This window comes from Spermophilus citellus, assembly GCF_964194105.1.
Source record: "Spermophilus citellus genome assembly, chromosome: 3".
In the NCBI taxonomy this organism is placed as follows: Eukaryota; Metazoa; Chordata; class Mammalia; order Rodentia; family Sciuridae; genus Spermophilus; species Spermophilus citellus.
This window is the reverse complement of record NC_138184.1, coordinates 22,666,243-22,678,755: the sequence shown is the minus strand read 5'-3', so window position 1 is coordinate 22,678,755 and position 12,513 is coordinate 22,666,243. Positions and strand designations below refer to the sequence as shown.

The 12,513-nt window shown below is 35.8% G+C and overlaps 1 protein-coding gene across 1 annotated transcript in view; it reads right to left on the bottom strand.

Annotated features, from left to right (window-relative positions):
* The window catches only part of ULK4 (unc-51 like kinase 4), a 536,768-nt gene that overhangs the window by 416,272 nt on the left and 107,983 nt on the right, over window positions 1-12,513 (bottom strand). Inside the window, exon 21 of the mRNA XM_081284376.1 lies at window positions 2,536-2,718. Coding sequence (XP_081140502.1) covers window positions 2,536-2,718 — 183 coding nt within the window. The remainder of the gene's footprint in view (window positions 1-2,535; window positions 2,719-12,513) is intronic.

The following is a 12,513-nucleotide window of genomic DNA, read 5'->3' as shown; positions in this document are numbered from 1 at the left end:
AAGTTGCTCACCTCATGGTAGACACCAGGAAAATATAAACCCAAAAGGCACACTCCTAGTGACGCATTTCTTCCAGCCACACCCTACCTGCCTACAGTTACCACCCACTTACACCATTCAATTTATCAATCCAATGGATTAACCCACTTTATTAGGTTACAGCTCTCAAAATCTAATCATTTTACCCCTGAACATTGTCACAATATAGGAGTTTTGGGGGGACAGACACCTCATACACAGACCACAATAGTACTCTTTTTATAAACAGACATGTAGATCAACACACCAGATGAAGACAAACCCACATAGTTACAGTCATCTGATTCTTGATAAAGGTGCCAAAAATGTATGTTGGATAAAAATGGCCATTTTAACAAATGGTGCTGGGGAAACATCCCTGTTTAGAAGAATGTAAATAGACCCTATGCAAAAGTCAACTCAATATGGATCCAAGCTCTAAGCATAAGAACAAAAACTTTGCAATTGCTAGGAAAGAATAAAGGGAAAACAAACATATAGGCACAGCCAATGACTTTTTGAATAAGACTTCTATAGTTCAGGAAATGATAGCAAGAATCAATAAATGGAATAGCATCAAATTAAAAATCTTTGGCAAAAGAAACATCCACATGAAGAAAGATTACTGAATGGGAGAAAATATTTGCCAACTACTCTTCCAACAGAGGATTAATATCCAGAACAAAGAATCCAAAAAATCCAACAGACACACAATCCATCCAATAAATGATCAAATGGATTGAACAGACTTCTCAAAAAATACAGCCAGGCAAGGTGGCACATGCCTGTTACAGAGACCAGGAGGCTGAGACAGGAGGATTGCTAGTTCAAAGCCAGCCTCAGCAAAAGCAAGGTGCTAAGCAACTCTGTGAGACCCTGTCTCTAAATAAAATACAAAATAGGGCTGGGGATGCGGCTCAGTGGGAAAGTGCCCCTCAGTTCAATCCCAGATACCTCCCCCACCCAAAAAAAAAATGGCCAAGAATTTTCTGATAAAATTTTCAACATCTTTAGTCAAAGAATTTCTCAAAAACCATACTGATTCCATCTCACTCCATACAGGATGACAACAATCAAGAATACAAATGACAATAAATATGGGCCAAAAATACAAGCTGGGGTAAAGGAACTCTTATACACTGTTGGTGGCAAAGTAAATTGGTACAGTCACTACAGAAACCAGTATGGAGGTTTCTCACAAAACTGAGACTAAAACTACCATATGACCTAGCTATAGCATCTTTGCTATTTATCCAAAAGAATTAAAATCAGTACACTCTAAGGATACATGCATTACCCATGTTTATCAAATGTGTATATGTTGCATTTTCTTTATCAATAGATAAATGGATAAGGAAAATGCAATATATACACACAATGGAGTTTTATTCAGCCATAAAGAACAAAATTATGTCATTTGTAGGAAAATGTATAGAACTGAAGAGCATCATACTAGGTGAAATCAGCCGCATTCAGAAAGACAAGTACCATATGTTTTCCCTCATATATGGAAAGCAGTGGGGAAATGGGTGGGAGGGACTTCCCAAAAGTAGAAAGGACATTAATAAGGTAGAAGATGATAATCAGAGGGGAAGGAGGAGGAAAGAGTAAGATGTACCTGAAAGTGAAATGGATCGAGTTATATGTGTGCATCAATAGGCCACAGTGAAATACAGCATTCTGTATAATTAATATGAACCAATAAAAAAGAATGATAATATAAAGGAATATGAGAAAGGAGATATGAGAAGGGTGGGATGGCATCATATCTGCTACATATTATGTATTAGGTAATGTAGATTCGTTTATTGTTTCAGATTTCTGTTTAAATTTGGAGGGCTTTCATAGGATTGGCTAATGGGCAAGTGGCATGGCTTCACTTAAAGTCGAAGCAACTTAACACTGAATGTCCAGCAGTTACTGGATTTGGAACGTCTTTGTTGTTCAAAATAAATTTATGTGATGGAGACCCTATAGAAAAATAAACATGGTTGATTTAACTCACTTTAAAAAAGAATGTAATACTTATAAATTATACTATAGATAATACAACATCAAAGGATTAGGGAGAGACTAAAACCGAGAAAGGGGGCTCCAAAAGTGATTTGGTTTGGCAGAGTATCAGACAAGAAAGGAATAAAAATGGGTCAGAGTAAGCAGAGAATGTGAAGGGATCCCTCCCAAAGCAGGAAAAGGATATGGAAAAAATAGGGCTGAGGTGGATAAGACATAATAAATGCCAACATATAGGAACGACTCGAATTTTCTCATTTTTCATTACTAAAATGGGACAAGCAGGCAGAATTCATTTATTATATTTCTATTTTAATAATAAAATGTTCTTATAATGTCTTCAAAGGAATGCTGTATGGTACAAAGGTTTAGAAAATTCAAAAAGATCTCCTGGGATGAAAAATAAACTCTACAGAGATGACATTATCTGTTGAACCAATAAAACTATATAAGAAAACAACTTTTAAAAGTAGAATAATGGATGAAATTGAAGTCAATTCAAACCTTTTCTTGTATTAGTCTTTGAAGATGAATCCCACAGGACAACATGGCAGTGAATAAGGTCAATAGGTACTGCTGAACTTTGCAGATGGCAGAGGCCAGGGAATTTATTATGGAGTTTAGTCCCACCTTCTCAATAACATTCTGGAAGGCAGTAGGAGACTGGCGAGTGATTCTACACAAGGCCTGCAGAGAAAGGAGTGCAATTGCAATCGTCAGACAACTCAAAGCATATTAACCATTGCCCCAAAAGAGAACATACACTCCTGTGCAAAAACAGGAAGTACTAACCTTGCTCCTTTTTTATTTTGGCACAAGAAAATTTAAACATAAAAGGAGAACAGTAACTAGCTGCCAATAAAATTTAAAGTGGTTTTAAAACATCAGTATTACAACAATAATCACTAAATTGGTAACTAATTCACAAGTCTATAAGAAAACTTCCTTTTTAAGTAATAAACATTAAATGTATTTTTGTTCTTTTTAGTTATATATAACAGTACAGTATAATTTGACATAGTTATACAAACATGGAGTACATCTTATTCTAATTAGGATCCCAGTCTTATGGTTGTACATGACAGAGATTCACTGTGTATTTATGCATGTGCATAGGAAAGTTAAGTCAGATTACTCCACTGTCTCTCCTATTTCCTGTCCACCCTCCCTTTCCTTCATTCCCCTTTGTCTGATCCTCTGAACTTCTATTCTTCCCCTTCCCCTCCTTGTTGTGTGTTAGTATCCACAGATAAGAACCTTTGGCTCTGGGGGATTGGCTTATTTCGCTTAGTATAAGAGTCTACAGATCCATCCCATTTTCCAGCAAATGCCATAAAGTCATTCTTTTTAGTGGCACAATAATATTTCATTGAGTATACTTACCACATTTTATTTATCCATTCATCTATTGTAGGGCACCTAAGTTGGTTCCATAGCTTAGCTATTGTGAATTGAGCCGCTATAAATATTGATGCAGGTTCGTCACTATAGCATGCTGACTTTAAGTCCTGTGTGTATATATACTGAGGAGTAGGGTAGCTAGGTCAAATAGTAGTTCCATTCTAAGTTTTCTAAGGAATCTCCATACTGCTTTCCACAGTAGTTGCACCAATTTGCAGTCCAGCAATGGATGAGAGTGTACCCTTTTCTCTACATCCTGCCAACATTTATTGTTATTTGTATTCTTGATTGTCACTATTCCAAATGGAGTGAGATAAAATCTCAGTGTAGTTTTAATTTCCACTTCTCTAATTGCTAGAGAAGTTGAACATTTTTTCATGTATTTGTTGATCTCTGGTATTTCTTCTTCTGTGAAGTTCTGTTCAGTTCCTTTGACCATTTATTAATTAACCAGACCTTAAATTATATTACAGAGCTATAATAAGAAAAACAGCATGGTATTGGTACCAAAACAGACCTGAAGGCCAATGGAACAGAAGACACAGAGACAAACCCACATAAATACAGTTATCTCATACTAGACAAAGGTGCCATAAACATACTTTGGAGAAAAGACAGCCTCTTCAACAAATGCTGCTAGGAAAACTAGAAAGCCATATGTAGCAGAATGAAATATAACCCCCCCCCTCTCTCACCCTGCACAAAACTTAAACTGGATCAAAGACCTAGCTAGACATTAGACCAGACAACTTTCATCTACTAGGAAAAAAATATAGGCCCAACACTCCATCATGTTGGCTTAGGAACTGAATTCTTCAATAAGACTCCTAAAGCACAAGTAGTAAAATCAAGAATAAATGGGATGATATCAAAGTAAAAAACTTCTTCACAGCAAAGGAAACAAGAGCATGAAGAGCGAGCCTACAGAATGGAAGAAAATCCAAAGCCACATGCACCTCAGAGCATTAATCCTCATGATATATAAAGAGCTCAAAAAACTTAATGCCAAAGTGGGCAAAGGAGACAATAAATGTATGCTTTGTGCAGGCACTAAGTTCTGAAAACTACTAATAAAATTTAATATTTAACACTGTTTACTATATGGAACACTATCTCAGACTGTCTAAAAATCATTAAATTCTTCCAAGCATATGTAAGAAAGGTAGTGTTACCCCATTTACAGATGGGACTAACACTTAGAGTATTTAAGTAATTTGCAAAATGTCAGAGCCAGGAAAAGGCGGAGCAAGGATTCAAACACAGGTAAATTAGCCCTCCAGAGCTGTTGCTAGATTGTTCATACTTTTTCAAACTATCACATGAGTTCCTCCTCCCTGATTTATATTCTACCCCAGTCTATAATTTTCATTAACAATAAAAAGATCAAATACAAGACAAGTTGTTAGAAATATGATGTCTAGAAGTCAGAGGAAGCAGGAATGGAGGAAATGAGGAAAACATTTTTCTTAGAACTTGGAAAACATTTCATTTTCTGGAAAATCAGGGGGAAAATATTTTTTCTATCACCAAGAATGAGTTTCCTTTTAAACTTTTTCCTATTGATAATATAAGGAATACAAGTGTTGGTTGGTATAAAATTGAATCTTTCACAAAATTAAAATGCTCTAAAGCACGTTTTCACTTAATGCTAACCCTTATTTCCAGTCTTCATGAAAATGCATCTCGCTAAAAATACACTGATGTAACAATAGTAGATTTTTATATTTATTATGTATGAATTTTAATTATTTTATAGCACATGTATTATACGGTAAATTTATATATATATATATTTTATATATACGTATGTGTATGTGTGTGTGTATCCCCCCTCAAAAAAGCAAGTTTCAAAATAGAAACACAGATAACATGAGAACAAAGTAATAAGATGCCTTCAAAAGTTCAAAAACTCTCCAATAACTAAACCCATAAATACTGAAGTGAAGCAAATGCCAAAGATTTTTTTTTTTTTAATGGTGATAAAAATGATCAATGAACTGGGCACACAGCCCATAATCACAACAACTCAGAAGTTTGAAACAGGAGGATCACAAGATCAAAGCCAGCCTTACCAAGTTAGCAAGTCCCTAAGCAATTTAGTGAGAACCTATCTCAAAATAAATAATAAAAACAAAACAAAAAAAAGGGTGGGGATGTAACTCAATGATAAACTGTCCCTGGGTTAAATTCCCATTAACAAGAATGAAAAAGGAGATGAAGGAGGAGGAAGGGAGGGGAGAAAAAGGAGGAAGGGAGGGGAGAAAAAGGAGGAAGGGAGGGGAGAAAAAGAAGGAAGGGAGGGGAGAAAAAGGAGGAAGGGAGGGGAGAAAAAGGCGGAAGGGAGGGGAGAAAAAGGAGGAAGGGAGGGGAGAAAAAGGAGGAAGGGAGGGGAGAAAAAGGAGGAAGGGAGGGGAGAAAAAGGAGGAAGGGAGGGGGAAAAGGAGGAAGGGAGGAGGAAAAGGAGGAAGGGAGGAGGAAAAGGAGGAAGGGGGAAGGAAGAGGAGAAAGGGCGGAAGGAAGAGAAGGGGGAAGGAAGAGGAGGAAGGGGAGGAGGAGGAGGAGGAGAGGGAGAAAAAGGGAAAGGCGAAGAGGAGGAGAAGACGACACAACTAGAAACAGAATATGCAAGAGCTCTGAGACATTTAAAGACCAAATTAAAGACTCATAGGTCTGGAGGAAGGGGTGAAAATACAGAATAATGACAGAGAACTAATTCAGTGAAATAATGGCAGAAAGTTTCCCTAATCTTAGGAATGAGATGGACACTCAAGTACTGCAGACATTTAGAACTGCAAATAGACATGAGTTGAAAAGAACCTCTTCACGACATATTATAGCTAAAATGCCAAAAATTCAGGCCAAAGAAATAAGTTTTAAAATTGTAGAAGCACCAAGTCACTTATAAAGGCAAACCTATCTGAATGCCTATAGATTTCTTAGCAGAAACTCTAAAGACCAAGAGGGCAAGTGATGATGTATTTTAAGACTCAAAATAACAGAAAATAACTGCCAGCTTACACAATGATATTCAGCTAAGGTATTCTTCAAAATCAAATAAGAAAAACCTTCCAAGATAAGCATAAACTGAAGGAATTCATAACCACTAAGACAGTACAGCAGAAGATACTTAAAGAAATCTTACACACTGAAGAAACCAACAAGAGAGCCTGGGAAAGAATAAAGCTCATTAAAAGAATGGACAATCAAATAAGAACTAGGAATGAAACAAACATTAGAAATAAAATAAAATAAGGGGAAGTAAATGCATCTCTCTCTGCAACCACCTAAATGTAACTGATCTTAATATTCCAACAAAGAAACAGGATTTAAAAATAAGACCTAATTTTGTTATGTGCAAGAAATATACCTTACCAGTAAAAATATTCACCAACTGAAGTTCAAAAAGAATAGGAAATGATACTCCATGCAAATGGAATCCAAAATCTAGCAGAAGTAACTATTCTTATATCTAACAAAGCATATACTGAGTCAAATTAGTTAGAAGAGACAAAGAAGTTCATTATGTGTTATTAGTAAAGGGAACAACTGAACAAAAAGATTAAAATTCTAAGTATCAGTACCCCCCAAAATCTCAGTGCATCCAATTTCATAAAACTACTCAAAAGGACAGATAGGCCCTAATAAAAGGAATGATCTCAATGTACCATCCACACAGAAAATCTATAATGATACTACAGAGTTAAATTATACTTTAAATCAAATGGACTCAACAGACATGTACAAAATATTTCATCTAACAACAGGAGAATACAGTTTCTCTTCAGCTGCTCATGGAACTTTGTCTGAAAGAGATGTTAGGTCAAAAAGCAAGTCTTGGCAAGAAAAAAATGAGAATTCCTTGTATCTTATCAGGTTATATAATAATGGAATGATATTCAAAATCAAAATCAAGAAAAAGTACAGAAATTATAAAAACACATACCAACTAAACAGTACACTTTTCAATAATGAGTGGGTGACTGAAAAAATCTAGTGAAAAAATCTAGTAAAAAATTTAAAAATTCTTAGAATCAAGTTGAGAATAGAAACAATGTATCAGAATCTATGGGATAAAGCATAGGCAGTTCTAGGAGGGAAATTGTGAGTGCCCACATTAAAAAAAAAAAAAAATCACAAAGAGCTTAAGTAACTTGATGCATCCCAAGATCTTAGAAAAATGAGAATAAACCAATCCCAAAACCAGTAGAAGGAAAGAAATATAGAGCAAAAATTGATGAAATAGAGAAGAATACAAAGGATCAATGGAAGAGTTGGTCCTTTGTAAAGATTGATAAATACCCAAACTAACCTAAAGACGCACCAAATCCAAATTAATAAAATTATGAGAAAGGAGATGTTACCATTGACACTACAGACAAAGAATCATTAGGAATTATTTCAAAAAAATATATGCTAACAAATGGGAAAATATGGAAGAAATGGACCGATTTCCAGCACATACAAGGATATGGAAAACCTAAAGAGGCAAATAACAAACAAGAATATGAACATAGTAATAGAAAGCCTCCCAAAAAAGAAAAGCCCAGTACCATATGGATTCACAGCTGAATTTTACCAAATGTTTACAGAATATTTAATAATGCTCCTCAAATTATTCCATGAAATATAAAGAAAGGAAACACATCCAAACTCATTCTATAAAACCGGTATCATCCTGATACCAACACCAAACTGGACACATTAAGTTTCATATCAGTATCTTTGATGAATATAGATGCAAAAAATCTTTTTATAAAATACTAGCAAACCAGGCTGGGGTTGTGGCTCAGTAGTAGAACACTCACCTAGCACATGAGAGGCCCTGGGTTCGATCCTCAACACCACATAAAAATAAGTAAATAAAGGTATCATGTCCAACTACAACTAAAAAATACTAGCAAACTGTACTTGACTGCCGCAGTCTGGCTGGGCACAATTCAGGAGCCACTTGTCAAAAGAAACTAACTTTATTTTTAGAACTACACAAGCCAAACAAAACAGCTCCTCAGGAAAAAACCCTCAGAGCCCAACTGCCACGACCGGCTTCCCACAAGCCTCTCACCCCAACACCAGCCTCTCCACCTCCCACAATCCTCCTGCTCTTGAGGCCGATTGGCTGGGTCGTGTGGGCGGAGCCAAAGAAGTCCCCCAATGAGCAGCTCCGTGGTCTGAAAGGGCAGGCAAACAGCCCAATGAGCATCACCGCAGAGGAGCCAATCAGCTAGATGTTGCTGGGGCCACTGTGAGCCAATCATCAGCGGGCAGCTGGAAGTTTGCTGGCAGCTGGAAGTTTGCTGGAGCCCCTTTGGCTGTGGCTCTCAACACTTGACAACATATTTTTTTAAAAATCACACAAATGATCAAGTTTATTTCATTCCTGGGATATTAAAAATGATTCATATAGACAAATCAATAAACTAATATAACACAAATAGAATCAAGGACAAAAATCACATAATCATCTCATTAGTTGAAAACAACGCCTTGGACAAAATACAACACCCCTTTATGATAGGAAAAAAAAAATCCTTAAGAAATCAAGATATACACCTCAACACAGTAAAAGATATATATGACAAAGCCAACATCACAGTGATTAGGGAAAAGTAGAAAGCATTTCTTCTAAAATCAAGAACTAAGATTCTTTTATTCAACACAGTTCAAAATTTTAGAGCAATTAGGCAAAAGAAATACAGAAACACAAACAGGAAAGGAAGAAGTTAAATCATGCCCATTTGGAGATGATATAATCCTGTACTTAGAAACCTTAAAGCCTCTACCAGAAGACTTTGATGAACAAATTCAGCAAAGTAGCAGGATGGAAAAAAAAAAAAATCAATAGATTTTGTATTCTTCAGTAATGAACCCATGGAAAAGAACATCAGAAAAACAATCCCATTCATAGTAGCTTCCAACACACACACACACACACACACACACACACACCCGTCCTTAGGAACAAATCTAACCAAGGTGGTGAAAAACCTCCACGAGGAAAATGACAGAATGCTGAAGAAAAAACGAATACACTAGAACATAGAAAGACTTCCCATGTTCATAGACAGGCAGAATATTGTTAAATTGGCCATATTACCAAAAGTGATCTACAGATCCATTGCAATTCCCATCAAGATGCCAATAACATTCTTCACAGAACTAGCAAAAGCAATCCTAAAATGCATATGAAAGAACCAAACACCCCGAATTGCCAAAGCAATCCTGAGCAAAAAGAGCAACGCTGGAGGCTTCACAATACCCAATTTCAAATTTTGCTAGAGTCATAGGAACAAAAACAGCACAGCAATGACATAAAACCAACAAGCATATAAACCAACAGAATAGAACAGAAGCAAAGACAAACCCACATAGTCATTTGATTCTTGACAAGGTGCTAAAAACATTTTGGAGAAAAGATAGTCTTTAAAAAAAATGGTGCTAGGAAAATTGGATATTCATATGTAGAAGAATGAAACTAGATCCCTATTTCTGACTCTGTGGAAGTCAACTCAAAATGGATTAAAGATCTAGGCCTAAAATCAGAAATTTTGTAACTGATAGGGGAAAACACTTCACCATATAGGTATAGGCAATGGCTTCCTATTCTGATTAGAACTCCTATAGCTCACGAAATAACAAGAATGAATAAATGAGAGTGCATCAAATTAAAAAGCTTTATCACAGCAAAGAAAATGTTTAATAGCATGAAGAAACAGCCTATTGAATGGGAGAAAATCTATTCCAGATACTCTTGTGGCAGAAAATTAATACCCAGAATACATAAAGAATTCAAAACCACCACCAAAAAAATAAATGGGCAAATGAAAGGAATAGATCTAAAAAAAAAAAAAAGTACAAACAGCCAACAATTTTCTCAAAAAATGTTCCTTTAGCCACCAGAGAAACAGATCAAAACCACAATGAGATTCCACCTCACTCCACATTGGAAGGCAACAATCAATAATACAAAATAAAATAATACATGCTGGCCAAAATATAGAGAAAAAGAAACTCTTATACACTGTTGGTGGGAAAGTAAATTAGCGAAGCCACTACAGAAATCAGTATGGAGGTTCCTCACAAAGCTGAGACTAGAACTACCATATGACCCAGCTATAGCACTCCTTGGTATTTATCAAAAAGTCAGCATTCTTTATGTTTACACAGCACAATTCACAACAGTCAAGTTATCAACAGTGAATGGATAAAATTATATATAAACACACACAATGGAGTTTTATTCAGCCATAAAGAACAAAATTATATCATTTGCAAGAACATGGATGGAACTGGAGAGCATCATGTTAAGTGAAATAAGCCAAACTCAAAGACAAGTACCACATACCTTCTCTTATAATGGAAGTTAGTGGGGAAAAAAGGTGGGGGGGGGTCTGGGGAGAATAGCATGATAGCACAAAGGAGATGATTAGGTTTAGGAACAGGATTAGGAAATGGGGTGGGGAAAAGGAAAGACAGGTACTAGGGGGTGAAACTGATCAAATTATATCCCTATACAAATATGCCACAATTGAACCCAATATTCCATGTAATTAACATGTGCCAATGAAAAAGCTCACTTGTAATGAATCTAAAAAAAACTGCTACTGAAACCAAAACAATCATTTTTTTTTAATCCAATTTTTGTTTAAAGAGCATTTTAAATACTGCAACCAAAATATTTCAAGAGAGTTAGAATCCTCCCAACAGTGATTCAATGCAGCAAAACAATTAATCTCATTAACAATGTAATAATTCTTAGAGAAGCTGACACAGCAAAACTGACTTTCAATTGGTATAAAATCCCTGATTATAATGCTGAAATTTACTGATAAAAGATATGTCTGTATTACTTCTAAGTAGCATTCACAACAACATGATGACAATCTCAATGTCTCCTCTTCAGAATGCTGTTCAAAAGCTTAAAAAATTTTCCATTTTGAAAAGCTCATGCAGAGGACAATTTTTAGTGACTTCTGAATATCAAATTCAGTTGAATGCTTCAGAGCAACAGAGATGATGTGGAGTCTAAGCACAATAGTGTTTGTACTTTCTGAATCAAAACAAAAACAATGTCAAGTTCAATCTTCAGTGATTTGGTTTTTAAACACTTCATGAAACAAAGTTTGAAAATATATTTCATAACTGTAAATAACTGTTCCAATTCAAAATTCCCTTCAAATATTTCTTCAAATAAAAATTTGATACAACTCAGAATTTGAATTGTTAGTCTTTTTAATAAAACAATTTCTAAAAAACAGACTAAATCAGAAGTGAAGGTGGCATATTTATTACAAACAGAGTCACCAAGGGAAGAAAAGAACCATTTCTTTTCAGTCTTTGAAATGATTTCTCAACATCATATGATATTACCCTGAAAGCTTTTTCAAACTATACACTCTCTCATCTGAGCCTAGAAAGATCTTAAAGATGTATCAGGATAAATTCAAGGTGAAGAGAGAGAAGAGAAAGTAGTTAATTTTGCTTGAAAAGTGCTCACTTTACCCATACCTCTAGTGAGAGTAGTGAGAACCACTACCCCACATATTTTTTGATACCTTTTCATCTCAGCACTTCAATAATTATGATTACACCAGTCAGTTCCCCGATAGGAGCCATTTTACTCAATCTAATTTCTCAAGTCCCCACTGTGATTCCTATGAAGAGATTCCCTATAATCCCAATAATTCTAAGATTCACTTTTATCTATTCAACACATTTCCCCAACTCAGGTCAACTTCCTCCAACTACCAATACCTATGAGTGATGTCACCACAAAGGAAAAGAAATAAGTCATCTTTCACTTTAAACCACACTGGTGTTTTCTAAGAGCTAGAAGGTCTCAGAAACCCTCCTAGTCTTTAGTACCCTCCCAGGGCACTAGTTCTCACACTTCAACAGGTTAAACATTATCTGGAGGAACACTGAAGTGCAGATTACTGTGCCTCATCCTCACCTACCATCCCTCATTCCCTAAAGAGATTCTGATTTAGCAAATCTAAATTGGGGTGCAAAAAATTGATGTTGATGCTGCTTGTCTGGGGACCACACTGATATAGGGGAATCTATGGGGCCAGACCTCACTAG